Below are 25,049 nucleotides of genomic sequence, written 5' to 3'. Positions count from 1 at the left end.
AAGTAAACAATTTAGAATATTACAATGTAGAATATAAGAAGTATATAATTTAGAATTTCAGTATTCAATTTAGTATTTTAGATTAAAGAATCTTTGAAGTAAAATATAGAATCTTAGAATGGTAAACTGGTTAATGTTTTACAATGAGTTGAGGATTGTGCAAGACATACTTTTAAGTTTAATTTGAGTTATTGATGCTTTCTTCATTCCTTTCTTCAGTGGAGATAATCAACAAAACAATAAATCAAGTTCTGATTTTTTAAAATCAATTTTTTATTAATTCCCAAGGTATAAAGGCTCTCACTGAATGAACATCTAAATAGAGGCACTCGGGAGCCTGCACAAGTTTGCTCCAGCCTACCCCTAATTAGAAGTATAAAATTTAGAATCTTAGATGTTTTCAATTTGAATTTTAAAATATATACTTTTAGAAACAAACTTTACAAATATACAATTAATAATAACATTTATATTGGTGTTTTTAAAATTTGCACATAGTATTTCATTATAGACTTACAACAACCCTATGAAGTGGCTGCTATTATTAACCCTATGTTACAGATGAAGAAACTGAGGCAAAGAGAGGTGAAGTGACTTGCCCAGTGTTTCCCAGCTGGTAAGAAAGAAGTCATATTTGGACTCAGGTTTTCCTGACTCCATGCCTTTATCCACTCCACCACCTAGAATGTAGAATCTTTAGGAACAAAGAATTCAGATTGGAGACTCATAGAAACAGATTTCTTGAGTCTCAGGGATGGAGGAGACCCTAGAAGGTATCTAGTTCAGACATTTTCAGTGTAGGAAAGTTTTCTCTGGCTTTCTGAATAGAAGGGTTACCAGGCAACTCTATGGATAAGTGCCAATGACTACCCTAGCCTCCCTGCACACAGCTTTTCTCACTGATAGATTCACTGTTCACTGTACAGTTGCTGAATGAGTTTCTCTCTGTGGTATTTTTAGCAACTATGCCCTTCCCTTCAGCCTGTGGAGCTCTTTAAGGGTCAGGGCTATATGCCTCCCCCCTGTGACTGGGATAGCCACAGACTCATTGGGAGCCCAGCTGTACCTTTGATGATGTCTGCATCCTCCAGGGGTAGTTTCCACAGTAGCTTGTATTTACTGGCTATGTCAATGACGCTAGCCGCCGTGTAGCTGCAGGGAGAGGGAAAGGTCTGAGTGACTGTTGGGGGGACAAACACAGGACCCAGAATCAGCTCAGATCAGATTCAGAAAATGTCAGAGTTAGAAAGGGCATTAGAATATTGAGAATGTTAGAGCTGGAAGGGACCCCCTGAAGTGTTCTCTTCTTTTTTTAAAAAAAAATTATTTGTTTATTTCGAATTTTATAATTTCCCCCCTAATCTCACTTCCCTTCCCCCAACTCCCGCACAGAAGGCAGTCTATTAGTCTTTACATTGTTTCCATGGTATACATTGATCTAAGCTGAATGTGATGAAAGAGAAATCATATCCTTAAGGGAAAAATTAAGTATAAGAGATAGAAAAATTACATAATAAGATCAAGTTTGTTTTTAAATTAAAGGCAATAAGTCTTTGATCTTTGTTCAAACTCCAGTTCTTTCTCTGGATACAGATGGTATTCTCCATCACAGATATTCCAAAATTGTGCCTGATTGTTGCAGTGATGGAATGAGCAAGTCCATTAAGGTTGATCATCATTCCCATGAAGTGTTCTCTTCTAACTCCATTTAAAGATAGGAAAAGGGAGACCCAGAAAAAAACTAGATCTTTTCCTAAATCACAGAGGAGTTGTGGCAGAAACCTGATGCCCTGACTCTTAGACCAGATCACTCTCCATTATTCCCCCAGGAAAGACAGGAAAGCCCCAGGAATTAGGCCACTAGAAACTGGAAGGTAGTCTGAAACCCTGGGCATTCAATTACCCACAGAAATGGAGTATTGCAATAGGTTCCCCTCATCTGTCTAAAGGAAGCCCTACCTTGTTTCAGTGCTTCTCTTCTAAGAAGCCTTCTTTAGCCATTCCAGGGAAAATGGTCTTTCTCTCCTCCCTTTGCTCACAGTTCTGAACCTAAACCTCTCCTTTGCCCTTGTCTCTCTCCCATGTTATAGGTAAAAGGTACTTGTCCCTCCCTCTGAGTAGAAGTTCAGAATCATTTTTGTGACTATCTGGTGAAGTTTTTAGACCACTTAGAATCATGTTTTAAAATAGTTTAAAGAAATGCTAAACTTTAGTTAGAGGTCAGTGGAAATTTTTTTTTTCATTCAAGTTAAATGAACTTCCTGAAATCTATCTCTGTACCCCTTGGTCCATATACCTCAATAGTTAAGAACCTTTGGATTATGTTATCCATGAAAGCAGGGCTAATGTATTCAATAAATGTTTGTTGAAGAAATGGATGAATAACCCCTAGATTTCCAGAGCATAGGGGAAGAAAGTACAGGAGTGGGGTGGGGGTATCCCTGGTTTGAGAGCTCAGACCTGGGCTGACCCCCCACCATTTTCCCAAGACTCCCCCAATAGCCCATCACTCACAGACTCATTGAACTCCTCCTCAGGGAGCCAGATTTCCTCTTCAGGGTGGTGCAGACTAGGAGGTCACTGAAGAGGAAGAGGGATCTATCCTTCTTGCCACCAACTGCCTTCTGCAAAAGAGGAAGAGAGAGTTCAGGCCAGGGTTCGGAGGGAGAGGATGTCCAAGAGACAATGTATCGGCAAGAGCCCCATCTTAAAGGGTAGATTGGGAGTCCAGGCCCAGCTCTGCAGCTATCTTGTGTTGTGTCCTCAAGCAAGCCCTTCCCTCTCTGGGTTTCACCACCTTCTCTGAAGATAGCCCTGCCTCCCTTGCTGGTTGGCAAGTGCAAACAAGAGCAGCCTTTGGTATAGGAAAGAATTCTGGACCAGGAGTCAGGAGCCCTAGCTTTGGGCTGTGGCTCCACCCTTAACTTGTTGAGTGCCTTTGTACATCACCTGTCCCATCTATTCCTCAGCTGTAAAAATATAGATTGGAATGGATGATCTCATAGTCCTTTCAGCCCTGAAAGTCTGTAAATGTATGATGTATAGGAAAGGGGTTTTGAACTACAAAATAGAGATGACTAAATTATTAGCATCATAGATTCTCAGGGACCTCAGGGAGCATCTTATCATACTTCCCCATAATCAGAGATTAGGAGAATTATTACAATCTCCTTAACTGGCCTTCATCCAGCCCCCATGAATAATCTTGTCACAGGGAGTTCCCTCCTTCCCTGTTGCACTGTGGGAGAGGCCTGACTGTTAGAAAGTTCTAGGATTCAGAGCTTTAAGGGACCTTAGAAACCATTGATTTCCTCCTTTCTACTGAGCTCAAATCTGCCTCCATCTGACTTCCCCACATGACTCCTCCCAGAACAAATCTTCTCCCTCTGCCCCCATGAAAGTCCTTCAGATATTAAGAATTAACTAGACAGTTGGTGTAGTGGATAGAGTGATGGACCTGGATTCAAAAAGACCTTAGAGGGGGTGGCTAGGTGGCACAATGGATAGAGCACCAGCCCTGGAGTCAGGAGTACCTGAGTTCAAATCCGGCCTCATACACTTAATAATTACCTAGCTGTGTGTTAAGCTGCCACTTAACCCCATTGCCTTGCAAAAAACTAAAAAAGAAGACTTTAGTTCATATCTGGCCTGAGAAACTTTCTGAGTGCATGTCCTTGGGAGACTCATTTAACTTCCATCTGCCTCAATGTCCTCAACTGTAAAGATGGAATAAACTTCCTTACCTCTTAGGATTGTTGTGAGAATCAAATGAGGTAATATTTGAAGAGCATTCTGCAAACATAAATTATTATATCAATGCAATACCAATAAGTCACATTTATAAATTTCTTTAAGGTCTGCAAAATGCTTTTACAAATATCTCATTTGATCCTCACAACAATCCTGGCAGATGCTGTTATTTAAAGAGGAAGAAACTGAGGCAAACAGGTTAAGTGACTTGCCTAGGATCATATAGATAACAAGTATCTGAGGCAGAATTGGAATTCAGGTCTTCCTGACTCCAAGTCCAGTGCTCCACCCCTTCCATGATCTTTTTTTTTCTCTCCTCCAGTATGACTAGCTCTACTTTTTCTAAACTACTTCACTGTCAGAATTTCAGTTGGAAAAAATCTTAAATCCCCAATTTAAAGAGGAATAACTCAGACTCAGAGAGGGGAAGGAATTGTATAAAAACATATATTATATTAGCTATTTGGCAAATTTATACTCCCCAAAGGCACAGGCATCTTTATCTCTTATCTCCTTCACTATATCTAACACAGTAGTCATTTAATGAATGATTGTTAACATGCCAAAATACTCTAAGATATTAAGAAGATAGGTACTTGTTAAATTCTTTCATCTTTAAATCTCTCCAGATATTGAACATATGAACTGACCTACAGAAAATTCTTTAAAAAATTTGTTGAATTGAATAAACAATAGACAACAGTCTATTTCCAAGTCCATTTCCAAGAATTTCTGTATTTTAACAAGGACTTTAAATACTCCAAAGTCTTCAAAAGAATCCAATTCTAATGGTGGAACTCAAGACAAAGAGACAGGCAGGAAGGAGAATAAGAAAAGTTGAGGGCGACAGTGGGATCTAGGATTGATGGCATGTCTGGAGATAGAAAGTGTGTGCTTCATCCAGAAATGAGGAGGGGCTGGGGTTGTGTGTGACAGGAGGTAATCCTTCTCCCCTTTGCAGGATAGGAATGGATGAATGGAAAGTAGGAAAGTTTGAGGGAGAGAAGTTAAGATAGATCTTACCACCTCTACTACCATTTCCTGCCTCAGGAACTTCCTCAGGGGGGCCTGGAGCTGTAGGTGAAAAGAGACAGGGGTCAGAAATACCAGTACTAGAATACAACCAGCCTCAAGTGACTTTAAGGACACAGGTAGGAGATTCTCTCCATCTCTTTGCTTCTAAGCAGTCCAGAAGCCCTGTACTACTTGCCAGTAGGGTATCTGATGGCCCCATAATCTCACCCTCCATATCCCAAGAAATGGGTCTCTCCAGGGAGTCCTCTCATTCTTTCTGTACAGGTTGCTTACCCTCCTCTGCTCAAAAGCTGTTCATGGCTACCTACTGCCTCCAGAGTTAAAGTTCAGGTTTTTGTTTCAGGCATTTAACCTCATCCTGATGCTCCCCTATCTTTCCTAGCTTATTTTTTCTTGGTACCCTTTAGGCTCTAGGCAAACTGGAAGATTGGCTTCTATCTCTTCCATAATCCATTGAACTCTTATCCATCCTTTAAAGCTTACGTTGAATGCCTCTTCCTCCAAGAAGACTTCCATGAGAACCTTGCTGGGTGGTGGATTGTGAGAAAGTGCTGTTTTCCTTGTAAAATTCTGGTTTTCTGGGTTTGTGTCTTCCCACTACTAAATAGTAAGCTCTAAGTGGGCAGGGACTATGTCTGAGCCAAACTGTGAATATACCCTTGGCCCTTAAGCAGGGCCCTATCATTGGTCAATTCATCCACAAAGATTATGTGCTACTATGTGCTGGGCCCTAGACATATGTAACAGCTGGTTGATGAATGGTCCTTAATGGAATTATATTATTGCCATATAGCTTGTATGATTTTTACTATTGTTGTATCATGAGTTGCAGAAGTCAGTGGGTAAAAATAGAGGGCACAAGGAGGGCTGCCAGGTGCTTCCAATGTAAATTTTCAAGAAGGAATTTCATTGTAGTTGCCGTTCAGTTGTCTCAGTCAAGTCTGACTCTTCATGATCCCATTTGGGCTTTTCTTGGCAAAGATAATGGAGAGAATTGCCATTTTTTCTCTAGCCCATGTTTTACAGATGAAGAAACCGAGGCAAACAGGTTTAAGTGACTTGCCCAGGGTCACACAGCTAGTAGGTGTTTGAGAATGGATTTGAACTAGATCTTCCTGAGTCAAGACCCAGAGTTTTTTCCACAGTATGTGATCAGAAACAGAGCTAAGCTGCACATGTGCCATTGAGGAATAATGGCACCTATGCAATATCAGGACCTGAGAAGATAGACCTTGGCACCTTGGGCAATCTCCTTATTGGGTTATTTTTTTAGAAAATAGTCCAAGAGAGAAATGCTTATGGAGATGAATACTGTTCAGGTGACCCAAGAAACAAGGTTCTGCCCACCACGGTCCTTGGTGTTATCAAACAGGGCTATGGCAAAACTGGTGATGGTTTTATCAGTAGAAATGGTACTTACAAGGTGTTACCATCTGCTTTGCCAGTGCATACTTTTCTGCTGGATTGCACACTGTTGTATATGGAAAGGGCCAAGGGCCATTTATTTGGAGCTGAAACCTCCTATGTATGTTGTCTTTGCCATAGGAATGGAAACTTCTGGAGAACAAGGGTTGTTTTTTTTCTATTTGCATAGTTAGCTAAGTACTGATTAGTGTGAATGGTTAATCCTTGATCTCATTATTCAAATTTGTACTATATATTTCTATTAGAATGGAACCAATTTTACATAATTATAACTTTCAATAGCGTAAATTCAAAGGCATGTGAACACATCCTGGATTCATTATTCTCACTAATCAAGAACTAGCTGTAACCCCAGGACTTGGTACAATGCTTATACAAAGTATTCACTTAATAAATACTTTGTAATTCACTCATTCATTCAAGAATTGTATAAAATGAGACTTCATAGATTTTTACCATGGTATAGGCTTGGATTATGTAAAATAATTTTGCTTATATTATGATGCCATGATAATATTATATTATATTACTGTATGTATTATTACAAGATATGTTATATTATAACCTATTGATATAGTCTATCCTGTTTAGTGGATTGAAAGAGTCCTGAGGGCAGGGATTAAGTTTTACATAATTTGTGAACTATCTGGTGCTGAACCCAGGTACTGAGGTATTGAACCTAGGTATTGAGAAAATGCTTGTGGAATAAAAAGGTTGAGGAAACCTCCTCATCTAGTTCATCTTCTTTTTGGAGAGACCCATTGCCTTCAGTGTCCATACCAATGGATCCTAGCTCCCAGTTCCCGGATAACATGATGAGACTGGGTCTGCCTGCCTGTTCTGTCCACTCCCTAACCTAGAATTCTTCATGCCTTCCATGTGGGTCCTAGTGAGACCCACCTCCATCCCCCTTTCCTTCCATCCCCCAGATCCCCCATACGTCTTCCATGCCCTCGATGTGGGCCTCGATCTCCAACAGCACTCGGGCATGCCTTTCCACTTCTTCTGCATTTTTCATGCCCTTGTTAATTTTCTCAGCCACTTGCTTAATGTTCCGGTGGGCATCAATCAGAAACGGCCGGTCTGGGTGGTCCTCGGGTGTGTGTTTCAGGAGGTCCTTTAAAGGGGGACAGGAGACATGGATGGCTTCAGCTTGGGGGAGAAAAAGGCCCCTCCTTCCCATATTCAGATTTAACAGGGCAGCAAAAGGGACTGTGTGGACACAAGAAAGGACTTTCCCCAACTCAACTCAGATCTGGGGACAATGACTGCTCCAATCTGCTATTTACCCCATGTGACTGACCTCTCAGTCTGCCTTTTCATCTATAAAATGGGAGTATTGGACTAGGCTGTCTTTAAAGTCCTTTCTAGCTCTAAATCATATGATCCTATGATTCTCTCATAGGTACAGACACACCTGCTGGAATTGGGCTAGGTGGTGCCTCGGTAAGAGGAAGTATAGTGTGATAGAAAGAGCCCTAGCTCTTGGGACAAGAGATATGTGTCTTAGTCCTGACACTACTACCTACTTAGTGGTTAGGTAGCCCCTGGTAAAATACTTTCCCTCTATGGACCTGTTTCTTTCTCTGATATATGAATAATCATATCTGTATTACCTACCTCATAGAATAGTAAAACTTCAAGAGATATAAGTATGTGAATCATTATAAACAAAGAAAGTCTGGCTCTAATCTCCTTAGGTCAAGGTTAGTGTTCTCTCTGGGGCCCATGATATAGTTTGGTTAGAAAGACACTGGTCTGAACCATGCAGTGATTGTGGGAATCACCCTGGGGATCATGGACAGATTTTTTCCTATGCACTTTAGTTTTCTTTCCTCTTTTTTTTTTTTAAAGTCTTACTGCTGATTTCAGTTTTTACATTGTTGTCATTTCTATATATATACCTAGCTCTCCATGGTGTGCCTTCCCTTATAACATAGAAAAATAATTAAACAAAATTCATGGTTACAGTGGCCATGTCTGATAGGATGTATAACATTCCATACCCATTTCCCCATCTTTCCAAGAAAATGAAGTATATTTCCTCTCCAATTCCTAGGCTTTTTCCAATGGTCTATAACCCTAAGATCACAGTTCAGAAATAATTCTTTCTGGTAAAGTACCCAAAGGAAACCAGATTCTCATGAGGGTTCCAGTTTCTTTAGCCATAAAACGGACAGTTGATTTCTAAGTTCTCTCTAAGGTTCAGGCCTATGTATCAGTTTGTGGGCCCAAATTAGACAGTTGGGTATTTTGAGAACTAAATGGGCTAAAGAATAGTCCTCTGTTCCGTCCTGTTTTGGGGGGGCACAAAAACATACCAAGGGACTGTTAGGACAAAGCTGGGGTTCTCCTCAGGCATTCTTCTTCCTTCTCCCCCACCCCACCAAAGTCTTCCAGTCCTCAACTCACCTTCACGAGCAGCTCATAACGGGGGATCCTCTGTACTGGTTTGATCATGAGGTCAGACAGGGCCTGCTTCTCTTTGTTCTCCCGCATGCTTTGCTGCAACATATATATGTGTGAGGGTGGGGTGGAAGGGCCTGAGAGCTTCAGTTTCCAAGCAAGCAGAGCATCTTCCCTCCTAATCCCAGGCTGAACCCTAAGAGAGATAGGACAGAAACTCCAAAGAAAAAGATTTACACAGAGGAATAGAAACAAAGACAAAGACAGAGAGATCCAGAGAGGGGGAGAGAGAAGGAATGAAAGAGTGACAAAGATAGATAGATAGATAGATAGATAGATAGATAGATAGATAGATAGAGACAGAGAGAGAGAGAGAGAGAGAGAGACAGACAGACAGACAGACAGACAGAGATGGGACGGACAGAGAGACACAGAGAGATAGAGAAAGACAGAAAAAGAAAAGAAAAGAGAAGACCCTGTCCTTGGTAGCCTCTTCTCATTCAGTAAGGAATTTTTTTTTAGGTTTTTGCAAGGCAATGGGGTTAAGTGGCTTGCCCAAGGCCACACAGCTGGGTGATTATTAAATGTCTGAGGTTGGATTTGAACTCAGGCACTCCTGACTCCAGGGCTGGTGCTCTACCCACTGCGCCACCTAGCTGCCCCCAAAGGGATTGTTTTTCAAAGTTAATCAGTGTATCTGCATAGAGAGAGGAGGGAGGGGGAAGAGGAGAGAGAGAGAAGAAGAAGGGGAAGGTAGGAGAGGAGAGGAAAAGGACAGATGGAGAGAGGGAAGAGGAAGGAGGGATGAAAGGAGAAGGGAGATAGAAGAGGAGAGGCAGTAGAGGGACAAGGGATGGGGAAAGAGGGAGAGAGGAAGGGGGAGGGTTGGGAAGGGGGAGAGGTTCTTTTCACTTTACTAAACTACTTTGCAGTATTCATTTTCTGTGTTCATCTTATTTCTCCCAAGTAGAGTGTAAACTCCTTGAAGACAGGGACTGATCCATTTTTTTTTTTGTCTTTATATTCCCCAGGGGCTTAATCAGTGCTTGCTGAATTAAAATGAACTGAAGTACTGATATACCTCTATCACATTCATGGACCAACTCTTACTCTAAGCATAAAAAAACAATCATTTCAATAAAAACAAAATCCGTTAAAGTTCCAGCTCTCTCAGAAGCTCACCTATGGGTTAGAGAACACTATGGTTCTACTTACCAAAGATGAGCAAATGTAAGAAAAGTGATTGTCTCTTAAGAAAGAAGGATGTTCTTGCATGTTCTGTTAAATAATTAGCCTCATTTTTAGGAGAAAGAATTTCTGTATACATTTCTATGGCATGGAGGAATCTGGGTAAACCCACCACAGCCAGGCCAAGGTACTAAGAATCTTCCTGATTGGCTGGAAGGGAGCCTGGGATTGTAGAATGACAAATGAATTTGAACCAGTGCAATCAAGTGGGTGATTCCCAAATGAGGGTGCCTATAGGTGTGTGAGGAAGATAGATGCTATTTCATTTTAGTCACAAGGGAATCCATATGTGTTTGGTTTTGATTATTCCTTACAACTACACATCTAACACCATTCTGCTGGTGGGATTTTGTTAATAGAAAACACACTCTTGGGATTTGATGTATGTAGTGGCAAAGATTGAGAATAGAAGGAAACAAATGACATAGATCCCACATAGATGCCCATTGATGGCAGTAGAAGCAGTAAAGTGTTTAGGGACGGGAGCAGTGGGCACCAGTCTCTGAGCCCTGGGTGTCAAGCAAATTCAGAGACCAGGGTATGTTTAGGAAGCAGAGACTTCAGGTAGGGCTCAGGGAAGTTTAGATGGGATTGATAAGTGATGGTCTTGATCTGAAGGAAAAGTCGTCAGGATTTCTTTCATATAACAGGGTTTAGTAAGTTTTTGTGAAGCCTGAGGGTCCTTTTTCAGGATAGTGCTTTTTAATTCATAAAAGAAAATTTCTGGGAAATGGAGCATTGAAAGTTAACAAAACTCAGTAAAGGCCCCAAATCCAGAGTGGAGTCCTCTTCACATTGGGAGCCTCAAAGTTCACAAAAACAGTTCCTTTTCTTAAATGGAATTCAATTTAATTCAATTCAAATAAATTCTTAATCAATCCAACAAGCATTGACAAAGGGCACACTGCATGCATATTGCTATATAAAACATATCCCTGCCCTCCTGGAGCTCACAGTCTATTGATGACCAAAATGACTCCAGTAGAGGTAGGTGGAAAGGTGGATTGTAGCCCTAAACTCTACTCTCCATCCCCAAGCTTAGAGGGCCATTCCTAGGGGAATCACGTGCCCATCATCACTGTGCACTCTGGACCCTGTACCTCCAGGAATTTGAGGAAGGCAGGCCGGGCTTCCTTGGCAATTCTCACAGCATCTTTGGCATTGAGGAAGTTATCGATGTAGGCTGAGTAGATGTTCACCAGGATGTCTTTGGAGAACTGAAATGGAGAAGAAATAGATGGGTGGATATGGGGAAGGAGGTAGTGTTAGGGATCATTTTCCAAGTCTGCTAATCTATCTGTGTAGTCTAAGGCCCATATTAACCTGTGTCACCTCAGAACATAATGATAATCATTGGATCATACAATTCAGATCTGGAAGGGTCTAAGGCTCATACTAGTCTATGTCAAGTCAATACACAATAATAGATCACAGAATTTAGATCTTGAAGGGCCTTAGAGATCCTATAGTCCAATTGTTTTATTTTATAGACTTGGAAAAAGGGAAAGGAGTGGTCTAAGATCACACATCCAGCAAGGACCAGAGGCAGATCTTCTAGTTTCAGACCCTGAGTTTTTTCAACCATACCACAATGAGTTTCAATTGCCTTGTGGTCAGCCTGAAGCTGTACTCCACTATTGGGTTCTCTGGATGAACCATAAACAGTATGTAGGGTGTGACTAAATACTCATGAGATGTATGTGTGTGTGTGTGTGTGTGTGTGTGTGTGTGTGTGTGTGTGCGCGCGCGTGCACGTGCAAGGTCTCCTTTGGGAAGCTGAGTGCTTTTGGGTGCTAGAGATTAATTGAGGTCTAATGGATAAATCTAGTCTAATGAATGAATCAGGGGTCTGCTGGTCAATAGCCTCGGTTTAGAAGTGAGAGGTCTGGTGTATTGGTCCTAGATCTGCCACTGACCAACCATGTGACATTGGGTCAATAATGTCCTCTTCCTTGCCTCAGTTTCTTCAACTGTAACATAGAATAAACAACCCCAGCTCATCCTTACTCCCAAGGATGAAATTTAGATAGGATGACAGCAAAGAAAGACCTTTAAGGAAGTAAAAGAAGAGACCATCTGCCCCCAACTCCCAAGGCAGAGGATCTTGGAATGTCATCATGCTGTCTGAGCTCTGGAGACCCTAGGAGTATTGTATTAACTCTTACTCCTAGATAGGGTAGGGTCAGGGTCAAGCAGAGATGACAATATCAATGTCTGACTCTGTATTTGGATTAGAGGAGCAATATTTGGATCAGTTTCCAGGTCAGGGTCAGGATCAATCTCTCTGCCTGGAAATCAATATATAGGTTGAGGTATCAGTATCTAGGCTGTATCAGCATCTTAAAATAGGAAAGCTTATTGTCTTGGTTGGTGACCTGTGAAGGAGGAGCAGGATGCAACAGTGATCACCTGGATTTGAGTTCATGACTGAGCAAAGGGGTCAATGTCTGTACCTAGAAGTCAGTGTCCAGGTAGGGGAGTCAGCACCTGCACCTAGAGGTCAGTGTCCAGATGGGTTGAGGGACCAGTGTCTGTGTCTTGGGGGGTCAGTGTTCAGGTGGGATGGACATAGGTGTGCAAGACAGGTTATGAGCTCCCAGGAGGGAGCTGGAGTCCAGGGTGGGGCAGAGGACAAGCAGCAGGGTCAGGATAGAGCTGATAGGGTACTCACTGACTGGACAAGTAGGTCGCCCACTTTTTGTCTTGTATGCCATTCTTGGACACGGCTCTGCACCTGCTCCAGGAACTGTTCGTGGTGCTCTAACAGCTCTGGAATCTGGTTGAAGATTTCATCCACCAGGGATGGGTCGCACAGAACTGCATTCTCCGGCTGCTTGAGCGGCTGCATGTAGCCCTGGGGAGACCAAGCTGGGTTGGGAGGGGTCTGGGACTGGTGAGTGGGTGGCTTCCTCATTTTCAGAGCCTGAGCCCCTTGGGTCCAGTTCAGTGAGACAAGCACACAGAGAGAAACAAATGCCCTGGCACACATGTGTGAACATGCATGCACATACATGGACACACAAACGTAGCTAGCTTTCTGATTACACTCCCAGCCATAAGTCTCTCCTCACTCCAACTGATCCTCTATGCAGCTGTCAACCAAATTTTCCTAAAGCACACATCTGACCAAGTCATTTCACTTCTCAATAAACTTCAGTGACTCCCTATTACCTCAAAGCTCAAATATAAAATCCAGTTTGACACTTAAATCTCTTCACACTTTGGCCTTTTCCTATACTTTCAGTTTTCTTGTACATTATTTCCCCTTCAAATACTCTATGGCCTAGGCAGACTGGTCTATTTGATGTATTTCACAAAAAAAGTGTCATCTCCCACCACTATGCCTTTGCACAGGCTTCTTCTTGGGTTTCCTTCAATTCAACTCAAGCTACACCTTAACAGGAGGCCCCCCTGACCCCCAAGGGCTACTACTGTCTTCCCTCTAAGGTTACCTTCCAGTCTTTCTAAAAAGGTTGAGACAATTTATGCAAAGTGCTTTGTTGTTGTCCTTCATTCTTCATTTTTTAAGTTTTTTTTTCAAGGAAATGGGGTTAAGTAACTTGTCCAAAGTCACACAACTAGGTAGTTAAGTGTCTGAGGCTGGATTTGAACTCAGGTCCTCCTGACTCCAGGGCTGGTGCTCTATCCACTGTGCCACCTAGTTTCTCCTGTCCTTCATTCTTGAAGAAGATCACATCAGGGAGGTGATGCCATGACAAGTATATGAATTGGATTTGAGTGAGGGATGGCTGTGCTAAGTCATTAGCCTCATTTTCTCCTCTAGAGTCATCTGGGTCCAGCAGCCAGATATGAAGCAGGACGGCTGGAGATGGTTCTGGATGGGACAATCAGGGTTAAGTGACTTGCTCAAGGTCACACAGCTAGTAAGTGTCAAATGTGTGAGGCTGGATTTGAACTTCCATCCTTCTGTCTCCAAGACCTTTGCACTCTTTGCACTGCACCACTTAACTGGCCTTGCAAAAGTGCTTTGTAAACCTTTAAGGGCAGAAGGCTATTATGTTATTTGTTGGTGAGTTGTTTTTCAATTTGTAACAGACTCTCCATGACCCCATTTGGGGTTTTCTTGGCAAACACACTGCCATTTCCTTCTCCAGCTCATTTTACAAATGAAGAAACTGAGACAAACAGGGTGAAGTGTCTTTGCTGAGAAAGCCCAAATAGGGTTATAGAGAATAGAATATGACTGAAAAATGACTGCATGCATTTCTGAGTTTTAAAATTTATTTATTTTCATACATTTGTACATGAATATTCCCATGTTATAAAGTTTCCCTCCAACCTCCTTTCCCACCCCCCCTCCCTTCAGTTGGGAACAGTCAGGTTAGCATTATATATATATATATATATATATATATATATATATATATATATTGTTAAACATATTTACAAATTACTAATTTTTGGCATGAGGAATTAAGAATAAGGGAAAGAGATACATGAGATAATTTTTATGAAGTGCTCATCAGATTCAGTAGGGGTGTTTTTTTTTTTCTGTGTTTTGCTCTGTTTGGTTTTTCTTCCTCTGATTGGGGATAATATGATCCATAGTCTGTCAAATAAGATTGTCCTAGCTCTGGACTGCTGAGAGGGGTTGCTTCCATCAAGATTGTTCACTTCATAATATTGTTGTGTAAATTGTTCTCTTGGCTCTACTCCCTTTGCTCAGCATCAGATCCTGTAAGTCATTTTATGCTTCTCTAGAGTTGGATCATTTATGGTTTCTTACAGAACAATAATATGCCATAGTATTCATGTACCATAACTTGTTTAGCCATTCCCCAATTGATGGGCAACCTCTCAATTTCCAATTCTTTGCCACTACAAAAAAAGCTTCTATGAATATTTTAGAACACGTGGAACTTTCCCCATTTTTTACAGTTTCTTCTGGATGTAGTCCTAGAATTGGAATTGCTGGGTTGAGAGTATGAACAGTTTTATTGCTCTTTAGGCATAGTTCCATGCTGTTCTCCAGAAAGGTTAGATCCATTCACAACTCCACCAGCAATGCATCAATGTCTCAATCCTTCTACAACCTCTCCAACATTGATCATCTTCCCTTTTTCTCATCTGGGCTGATCTAATAGGTGTGAGATTATACCTCATTGTGGTTTTAATGTGTATTTCTCTAATCAATAGTGATTTGGAGCATTTTTTCATATGCTTCCATTAATTTAATTTCTTCATTTGATAACTGTTTATATCCTTTGACCATTTATCAATTGGGGAATGACTTGTGATCTTATAAATTTGATGCAATTCTCTATATATTTTAGAAATGAGACCTTTATCAGAATTCCTGGTTGTGAAAATTGTTTCCCAACTTTCTGCTTTTCTCCTAATTTTGGCAGCATTGATTTTATTAGGGTAAAACCTTTTTAATTTAATATAGTCAAAATCATTCATTTTTCAGTTTATAATCTGCTCTAATTCTTGTTTGGTCATAAATTTATTCTTTTTTCCATAGATCAGATAGATAGAATATATTTTGGTCTATTAATTTATCTATGGTATCTTTATGTCTAAATTCTGTACCCTTTTTGACCTTATTTTGGTATAGGGTGTGAGATGTGGATCTATGCCTAGTTTTTGCCATATTATTTTCCAGTTTCCCAACAATTTTTGTCAAATAGTGAGTTCTTAATCCAGAGGCTGATGTCTTTGGGTTTGTCAAATCATAGATTGCTGTAGTCATTTATTGCATTTTCTTTTGAACCTATCCTAATCCACTGATCCATTACTCTATTTCTTAACCAGTACCCGGCAGTTTTGATGTTTGCGGCTTTATAGTATAATTTTAGGACTGGTACAGCTAGGCCACCTTCGTTTACATTTTTTTTCAACAGTTCCCTTGCTATTCTTGCCCTTTTGTTGCTGCAAATGAATTTTGTTAGCTATTTTGCCTAGCTCAGTAAAGTTTGATTGGTATGGAACTGAATAAGTAATTAAATTTGGGGAGAATTGTCATTTTTATTATATTAGCTAGACCCAACCATAAGCATTTGACATTTTCCCAGTTATTTAGATCTGACTTTATTTGGGTGAGGAGTGCTTTATAATTGTGCTCATTCAGTTTCTGGGTTTGTCTTGGGAGGTGGATTCCCAGGTATTTAATGTTGTCTACAGTTATTTTAAATGGAATTTCTCTTTCTTTCTCTTGTTCCTGGGCTTTGTTGTTCATATATAGAAATGCTGATGATCTATGTGGGTTTATTTTATATCCTGCTACTTTGCTGCATTTGTTAATTGTTTCAAGGATTAGATGATTTTATTGGGTTCTCTAGGTATACCATCATATCATCTGCAAAGAGTGAAGGTTTTGCTTCCTCATTGCCAATTCTGATTTATTCAATTTCTTTTTCTTCTCTTATTGCAACTGCTAGTATCTCTAATACTATAATGAATAGTAATGGTGATAATGGACATTCTTGTTTCATCCCTGATTTTATTGGAAATGCTCTGAGTTTATTCCCATTAAATATAATATTTGTTAGTGGTTTCAGATAGATACTATTTATTATTTTAAGGAAAACTCCATTTATTCCTAAACTTTTTAGTGTTTTTAATAGGAATGGAAGTTGTGTTTTATTAAAGACTTTCAGCATTTTGCTATTGATATGTTTAATTATGTTGAGTGCTTTCCTAATGTTGAACCATCCCTGCCTGCCTGGTAAAAAATCCAACCTGATCATGGTGTATTATCCTTGTAATAACTTGCTGTAGTCTCATTGCTAAACTTTTATTTAAGATTTTTGAACCTATATATTAGGGAGATTGGTCTATAATTTTCTTTGTCTATTTTGTTTCTTTTGGTTTAGGTATCAGCACCATGTTGGTATCATAAAAGGAGTTTGGCAGAACTCCTTCCCCTATTTTTAAAAATAGTTTATGTAGAATAGGAATTAATTGTTCCTTAAATGATTGGTAGAATTCACTTGTAAATCCATCTTGACCTGGAGACTCTTTCTTAGGGAGTTTATTGATGTTTTCTTTAATTTTCTTTTCTTAAATGGGGTTATTTAAGTAATTTAATACCTCTTCTGTTAATCTGGACAGTTTGTGTTTTTATAAATATTCATCCATTTCACTCATGTGGTCCAAATTATTGGCATATAGTTTGGCAAAGTAGCTCTGAATTGTCTGTTTAATTTACTGATAATTTGGTTATCTTCTTTCTTTTTTAAAATCAGATTAACCAGAGATTTGTCTATTTTATTGGCTTTTTCATGAAACCAACTCTTTTTTTTTTAGGTTTTTGCAAGGCAAATGGGGTTAAGTGGCTTGGCCAAGGCCACACAGCTAGGTAATTATTAAGTGTATGAGACCGGATTTGAACCCAGGTACTCCTGACTCCAGGGTACTCCTGACTCCAGGGCCGGTGCTTTATCCACTGCACCACCCAGCCGCCCCCATGAAACCAACTCTTAGTTTTATTTATGAGATCAATGGTTTTCTTGCTTTCCATTTTATTAATCTATCCCTTGATTTTCAGAATTTCTAATTTGGTATTTAGTTGGGGTTGTTTAATTTGTTCCTTTTCTAACATTTTAGGTTGCATACCCAATTCATTGATCTCTTTCTCTATTTTATTCATATAAGCTTCAAAACTGCCTTGGATGTATCCCATACATTTTGATATGATGTCTCATTGTTATCATCTTCTTGGATATAATTTTTGATTATTTCTATTATTTATTATTTGATCTACTCATTATTTAAGATAAAGTTACTTAATTTCCAATTAGTTGGTTTTCTTTCCCTGACCCTTTATTACATGTAATTTTTATTGTATTATGGTCTGAGAAGTGTGTATTTATTATTTCTGCCTTTCTGCATTTAATTTTAAGGTTTTTGTGCCCTAGGACATGGTCAGTTTTGGTGATGATATCTATCTGAGTTTGACAACACTAGTTTGGAAGATATAACAAAACTTGCTCTAAATCTAATGATTCTCAGCTAGAATTCATTGATAACTCACTGTGTGGTCTTTTGTTGTTGTTCACCTGTGTCTTCTCTTCATGATCCCATTTGAGGTTTTCCTGGCAAAGATATGGAGTGGTTTGCCATTTCCTTCTCCAGTTCATTTTATAGATGAGGAAACTGAGGTGAACAGGGTGAAGGGTCACACAGCTAGAAAGTATCTGAGATGGGATTTGAACAGGCCCGGTATTCTATACACACTGTGTTACCTAGGTGCCCCAAGTATAGTCCAGACTTAAGTCACACAGTTGTCTAGTAATAGAACTATGACTTCTGGCTCCAGTTTATCTACACTTAGGTTATCAGGGAAGGAAAGAACCAGTAGAGCTTCTTTCTGCTCTGACCTAATTATTTAAATATCATAGTTAGATAAGACAAGGCCATTAAGCACCTACTGAAAGAGATGGCCCTTGCCTTTTGGGAGCACCCAATCCCAATATATTTTGAATCCTGGTTCTCCTGCTTACCACTTGAAAACTCTTGGAAAAGTCACTTAATCTACTGGGACTGTTACCTAATACACAAGGGGAAGGGAAGGTGGGGGCAGGGTGTGGTGAGGCCCCCATCTTAAGAGACCTGCTGTGTAGCTGTGGACTCTATTGACTTTCTAACTAAACCAGGGCAGGCATTGTAATCACCTTTTTTCTATTAATCACTTGGAAGTCTATACTTTTTAGAGCCCTTTAAGGATTACAAATCCCTTTCCTCACAACAACCTAGTCTGTAGAGAAGGTAACAATTATCTCTGCCATTTTATAAATGAGGAAACAGATTCACAGGATCATGAATTCTGAAGTACAAGGGTCCTCAGAGACCATCAAATCCAATCGTTACATTTTATAAATGAGGAAACTGAGTCCTGCTATTATACAGGTAAGAAGGGTCAAGTGAGGAGCAGTCCTTTGTCCAGAGGCCAGAGTCAATGCTTTTCTGCACTGTCCTGTGCTCTCCCCACCTCATCTGCTCTGCCTTGACCTGCTTTGGGGTATGAGTTGTCCAAGATATTCACTGAGATCTCTTCCCATCCTAAAGTTTTGTGATTCTGTTTAGATCTGTGGAAAAACCATCTCACTTCCCTATTTTTCCAATAGAAACTAGACACACACCATTCCACTTCAGTATTTTTCCATTGGAAAGATACAAACTCTCTCATATCTCCAGTGGAAAGACATACACCATTCCATCCCCCCTCCATTTATCCAATGGAAAGATACACACGTGTCATTCTAATCCCTTTTCTCTACTTGAAGGACAAAGATATTCTATTTTCCTATTTCTCTAAAGGAAAGACACCCAAATACTCTCCCTTCCTCATTTCCATCCCTATCCCCAGTTTTTCTTCCTTTAGTATTGATTACTCCTTAGGTCAGGGAAAACTAGAATTGTACTCTTTGACATCAGGACATAGGGGTGTCAAGATGGGAGTACTCTTACCTAATATAGAGTGGACAAATAACAGAGTCCCTTGCCCTGCCCCTGGGTCTCTCACCTGCATCAACGTCCGAAGGGACTCCACATATGACTGTTCAGTGTCCAGTAGTGTCATGATGACATGTTTTCTCATGTCCTAGGAGAAAGGAGAGAATAGGAGAGGTTAAGATTTCATATGGGGGATCCCTATTTTCATCATTGCCATTGCTCAGAACTGGGGATGGAGAGAGAATTCTCCTTTGCCTCAGTCCATGAAACTAATCCCCTTCCTCTATTATTCCTTCCCTATTTCTCCTGAATTCTTGCATATCCTTGCTAGGTGCAAGAACCATCTTTACTGTCATATGAGTATGATTAGGACATAAACTTTGTTGGGTAGCATATTATGGGTACACAGCAGAGTTGCAGAATCCAATCTCGTCTAACTGAAACAACGTCAATGATGAAGATGGCAATGACAGTTGATGTTATGTGTATGTACATCCTTTACTCTGAGCTTTGCATTCATCTTTTAAAACAAATATTTTCTTATTTTCTCAATTACATGTTAAAAACAATTTTTAGTATTCATTGAAAATTTTTTTTAGTTCCAAATTCCCTCCCTCTCTCCCTTCCCTCCTCCAGCTCTGAGACAGTAAACAATTTGATGCAAGAGATTTTTGAGATAGGCAGTGCAAGCATTATTATGCCCATTTTATTGATTGGAAAACTGAGGTGCAGAGTGATAATGTGATTTTCCCAGAATAGTACAGATAGTAAGTATCAGACTTAAGAATCACAACTAGATCTTCTGATTTCAAGCCTAGGTTCCCCCCCCCCCACCTCCATTATATCGTGATGATTTTTGTGAGATACACGAATCTAAAAATCTAAAAACTGTAAGGAATCTTAGGGGGTATCTTGTCCAACTTTCATCTGAGTAGCAGTTCTCTCTTCTACATCCCCAACAAATGGATATCCAGTTTCCTCTTGGAGACTTCTAGTGATGGGGAGCTCGCTGCTTTCTTAGGCAGCCTTTGGAATGACTCTCTGTGTGAAGATTTTTCTTCATCAAGTAAAAATCTGCCTCTTGACAATGTCCACCTAAGGTTCCTGGTTCTACCCTCTAGGGTCAAACAAAACAAGCCCAATTAGTCTCCCAAATGATGATCCTTAAAATATCTAAAGACAAGCTATCATTGCAATGATATGGAAGGGGGGGGGAGGCAAGGGAGAATGAGGGAACCTTTGCTCTCATCAGAGATGTCTAGGAGAGGAAACAGCAAATATACTCAATGGGGTATAGACATCTGGAGTAAGAAGGAGGGGGGGAGCAGGGGAAGGGGTGGGGATGTGAATAAAGGAGAAGAGGATGGACCATGGGGGGAGAGTGGTCAGATATAACACATTTTCTTTTTTTTTACTTCTTGCAAGGGGCTGGGATTGGATGGCCTGCCCAGGACCATACTAAGGGGTGGTATGGGGGCTCAGGGCTTCTTGGCCCCAGGTCCAGAGATCTGTCTGCTGCGCCACTGAGCGACCCTACAGCAGAGTCAGAGTGAAAGGAGAGAGAAAATATAGTACATGGTAGTGGAGAAATAAGAAAGGAGGGAGTTGCGATCAGCAATGGCAATGGTGGAAAAATATGGAAGTAACTTTTGTGATGGACTTATCATAAAGAATGTGATCCACCCATGACAGAGTTGTTGGTGTTGGAACAAAGACTGAAGCACATTTTTTGTTATTATTATTTGGGGGAGGGTGCAGGGCAAGTGGGGCTGGGTGGCCTGCCTGGGGCCACATAGCAGGGTGATCTTTGGGTGTCTGGGGCTGGATTCGGACCCAGGTGCTCCTGGCTCAAGGGCCAATGCTCTGTCTGCCACCCAGCCACCCCTACTATTATTACTATTTTATTTTATTTTGGGTCTTTTTTTTCCTTCTTTTTGGTTTTTGCAGGGCAGTGGGGATCGGGTAGATTGCATGTCACATGGCTGGGTGATTATTGACTTTACAAGGCTGGATATGGGCTTGGGTGCTCGTGGCTCCAGGGCTGGTGCTTCATCCATTGCGCCACCTGGCCATACCTACAATTATTACTACTATTTTTTTTAATTTTAATTTTTTTCTCTCCCCTTTACTTTTTTCACCCAAGCAAGTCTATCTATATTCATGGGGGAGGGGTATTTTGTTTACTTGTAAACAAGAATATTTTGTTAATGTAAAAAAATTTGTACAAAATGAGAATAAAAAATAAATTTAAAAAAAAATAAAGACAAGTTATCACTTCTGCCCTCCTCTTCCCCCCCAAATCTTTACTTCTCTAGAACAAATATTCCTAGTTCTTTCAACCCACTTACACTGTGACCTGGTCTCCAGACCTGGTCATTCTGTGTCCTCTGGACACTCCTCAGCTTGGCAACATCCTTCCAAAAAGGTGAGCCCAGAATGGAACAGGTGGTCTGCCCAGGACACTGATCGCTAGGTGTTAGAATCACAAGATGTCAGAGTTGGGAGGGACCCAAGACATCACCTAGGACAGAGGTGTCAAACATGGCTAGTGGGCCATGACCCTCCTGAGTGCTTCCTGAGCCAGAGTAAAATGCAATTAGGAAACATTTAACAAAATAAATAAAAATACAATAAAACATAATTAATATTCAATATAATAAATCAATTGACTTATTGCCTATGTCAATGGACTTGATTGACTGTCAATATATGGTCCTCAGCAACTCAGTGACCCCTGTTTCTATTTAAGTTTGACACTAGTAATTGGATTATAATCTTTTAATTTTACAGGAGAGGAAAATGAGGCCCAGAGAGGACAGAGTTGGAGTAGTCAAGCAGCAGAGTCAAAACTCAAATCCATACCCTCTGCCTCCAAATACAATGCTCCTTCTACTCTTTTGCTGCTGGATGCTCAAATCCAACCTTTTCCAGGGAGGCCTTCCTGATTGCTCTAGCCCACATGAACCTCTCTTTGAGGTCTGGCAGTCCTGTTGTCTCTCTGTAGGCACTGACCAAGCCCTGACTGGGGCAGCTGACCTTGTTCCATCTCTGAGTCTCAATTCCCCAGTCAGAACTAGGATTCCAAGTAGGGAGAGCCCAAAAATTTAGTGTGAAGGGGCTAACAGAGATAGCACAAAACCTTGCCTCCTTTGTCTTATTATCTACTGGTCAAAGTCACTATTCAAACCAAGTAAAAATACTTTGGGCCAATCTGCTCCCTATTATGTAGAGATCATAGAAGGGACAGATTTAGAGCTCAATGGGAGAGATTTTAGAGGTCATCAATTCCAACATGGGAGCACTCCTTCTGAAGGTGTCTAGATGTCTACATCTCTTCCATGGTTTTTCATTTACAGAGGAGGAAACTGAGGCCCATAGAGGTTAAGTAATCTGTCCAGGGTCAAACTATGATTAAGGCAGAATAACCTGAATTCAGGTCTTCCTGACTCGTCTCTCACATGGGGCTGAGCAGGGATGGTATGTATGTGCATGCAAAGGGACTCTAGACTCCAAAAGAAATTGGCTGTCAACAGTTGGATCATATGGCCTAAGCCATCCCACAATCATCAGAAGCATCCTCTGCCTCTTGGGCTGGGATAGAATCTGGCATCTTATACCTAGGAAGCTATTGCCCAGGAAAGCCATTTTGACAGCTTTCCCTCATTGACCTTCCCAGAGAAGTCTAACAAGTTTTCCCCTGGAATCTAATTTGAGTTCTTCTTGATATGAATCAGGGGCTCATTTCCTCTTTTCTTGTCCCAGAGCCATGCTTTGTGCCTGAAACAGAATGGAGTTTTTGATTCCTAAACCTAGTCATATCCACAAAATGCCATTTAAAAGCCCCCCTCCCCAAAGGCTGTCCCTGTATCATGTACTGGAGAAAGGATCACTCTTCCTTTGATGGAGAAAGGGAGGATGGGGGTAGTAGTATGTGTCTGTGAAATCAGGCTTTATTGGGAACTCCTATAAGACGATTCACTTGAGTCTCCTCTTGAGATCAGAAGATTTAGGGAAGGGTCTTGGAGAGCGTCATGTCCATTTGAGGATATAGCCCCAGAGAGAGGAACGGAATTGAACAGGGTCACATAACAAGTAGGGGGGGGGGGTCAAATCCTAATTATGCCACAAAGAAGAGATGCACAGCATGTGGCTTTCAACCTTATCCTCTGCCATCCCCAATCTCCAGATGCTTCCCTGGTACCTCCTAGAGGGTTTCCTGGCATGGACACCTAGACCTCGATTCTGGGGGAATCAGAGAACCTGGCAAGGACACAGAGTTTAAAGACACATAGAGAGATATATACACTAACAGGGAGAAGGATAGAAACAAGGGATAGAAACAGGGATAGAAACAAACCTAGAGACAAACACACAAAGACCTAGAAAGGCTGAGACATAGATGCCCAGAGAGAGATATGCACAAGGCCAAAAAGAGATACAGAATACAGTTACACAAAGCCACAGAAGCAAAGAGCGAGGGACAGAGATGTAGAGATGTGTATACACAGAGACAGAAAGATCTAGACATCTTCAGAAGGAGTGCTCCCAGGGCACTAGGAAGGCTTAAATGATATTGGATCTAGCCACTCCAGAGCTACTGGGAGGCCAGACTGGGTCAAACACTGGCCCTGAAATTAGGATGAACTGAGTTCAAATCTGGCCTTAGACATTTACTTGTGGGTATGACCTTGGTCAAGTCACTTTACCCTGACAGCCTCACCTCCAGGGTCATCTCCAGTCATCCTAATTCATATCTGGTCACTGGACCTAGATACTCTGGAGGAGAAAGTGAGACTGGTGACTTAACATAGCATCCCCTCACTCAAATCTAATTCATCTGTTTATCATATTACCTCCCTGATGTCATATTCTTTGATAAAGGACAAACATCATCATGAGATCAGATACCTTATAGATTCAACCTTCCAGAGATGTTGAGATCACAAATATACCAGGAATCTCTGATTCCAAGATACTGTGAGGTCAAAAATACTCCAGTCCCCAGTGGACATAAGTATCCCCAGACCTAGCCACCCCAGAAGCATCTTGAGGTTTGAAATACTTCTGCATCCAGTTCTCCAGAGATACTGAAGTCACAGACATTCCCAGTCCATCTAGGGAGTGAAGTCACAAATATCCTAGTCCCTTGGGAAGTCATATGTCCTAGAGGCACTTTGAGATTCCAGAAACCTCTAAATCCAGACTTCTAGAGACATTGTGAAGGACTTTGAGAGACAGTATTTCAGGACCCCATGAGGTTGTATCAACTCTTGCTTACAGCTCCCTGGGGATACTGTGAGGTTATCCCTCCACATATCCACAAACACACATTGCGAGGACAGGTACCCCAGCTTCCTCCCACTATATTGTGATATAGCATCGACAACAATAACTACTGTTTCTATAGTCCTATATAATAAGGCTTAAAAGAATCCTAAAAGCAGAGATTGTAAGTCTTTTCTTCCCTATTTCACAGATGGATAAGATGAGGCACAGACAGGAGAAATGAGGCCATACATAGGTCCCAGGTATCAGAGACATTATCAAATAATCACATAAAACATCCTAGACCCAGAACTCTTAGGATGATAGACCTACCCACCCCCATTTTCATCCCATACATACATCATAAGCATCCTTAAAGTAGGCATCTATATCACAGAATTCCCTTGGAGACATTTTCTGATTACAGCCTTCCAAAAGGTTATCAACATCCCAAGATCCAGGACCAAACACCTTAGAGACCATTATGCCCAACATTTCAGACA

At 40.9% G+C, this 25,049-nt stretch overlaps 1 protein-coding gene across 2 annotated transcripts in view; it reads right to left on the bottom strand.

Annotated features, from left to right (window-relative positions):
- Positions 1 to 25,049, bottom strand: part of ARHGEF17 (Rho guanine nucleotide exchange factor 17) — a 156,219-nt gene that overhangs the window by 33,890 nt on the left and 97,280 nt on the right. The window contains exons 2-9 of one of the 2 annotated variants that reach the window (XM_074216827.1): positions 19,352 to 19,429; positions 12,536 to 12,718; positions 10,965 to 11,081; positions 8,623 to 8,715; positions 7,151 to 7,327; positions 4,774 to 4,824; positions 2,515 to 2,624; positions 1,067 to 1,152 (exon numbers count right to left, since the gene is read on the bottom strand). In XM_074216827.1, coding sequence (XP_074072928.1) covers positions 1,067 to 1,152; positions 2,515 to 2,624; positions 4,774 to 4,824; positions 7,151 to 7,327; positions 8,623 to 8,715; positions 10,965 to 11,081; positions 12,536 to 12,718; positions 19,352 to 19,429 — 895 coding nt within the window. The remainder of the gene's footprint in view (positions 1 to 1,066; positions 1,153 to 2,514; positions 2,625 to 4,773; positions 4,825 to 7,150; positions 7,328 to 8,622; positions 8,716 to 10,964; positions 11,082 to 12,535; positions 12,719 to 19,351; positions 19,430 to 25,049) is intronic. The other variant, XM_074216828.1, reaches the window with a different exon arrangement.

Source organism: Macrotis lagotis, chromosome 1, assembly GCF_037893015.1.
Source record: "Macrotis lagotis isolate mMagLag1 chromosome 1, bilby.v1.9.chrom.fasta, whole genome shotgun sequence".
Taxonomy (NCBI): Eukaryota; Metazoa; Chordata; class Mammalia; order Peramelemorphia; family Peramelidae; genus Macrotis; species Macrotis lagotis.
The sequence above is the reverse complement of the archived record's forward strand: the minus strand, read 5'-3'. Positions and strand labels throughout refer to the sequence as shown.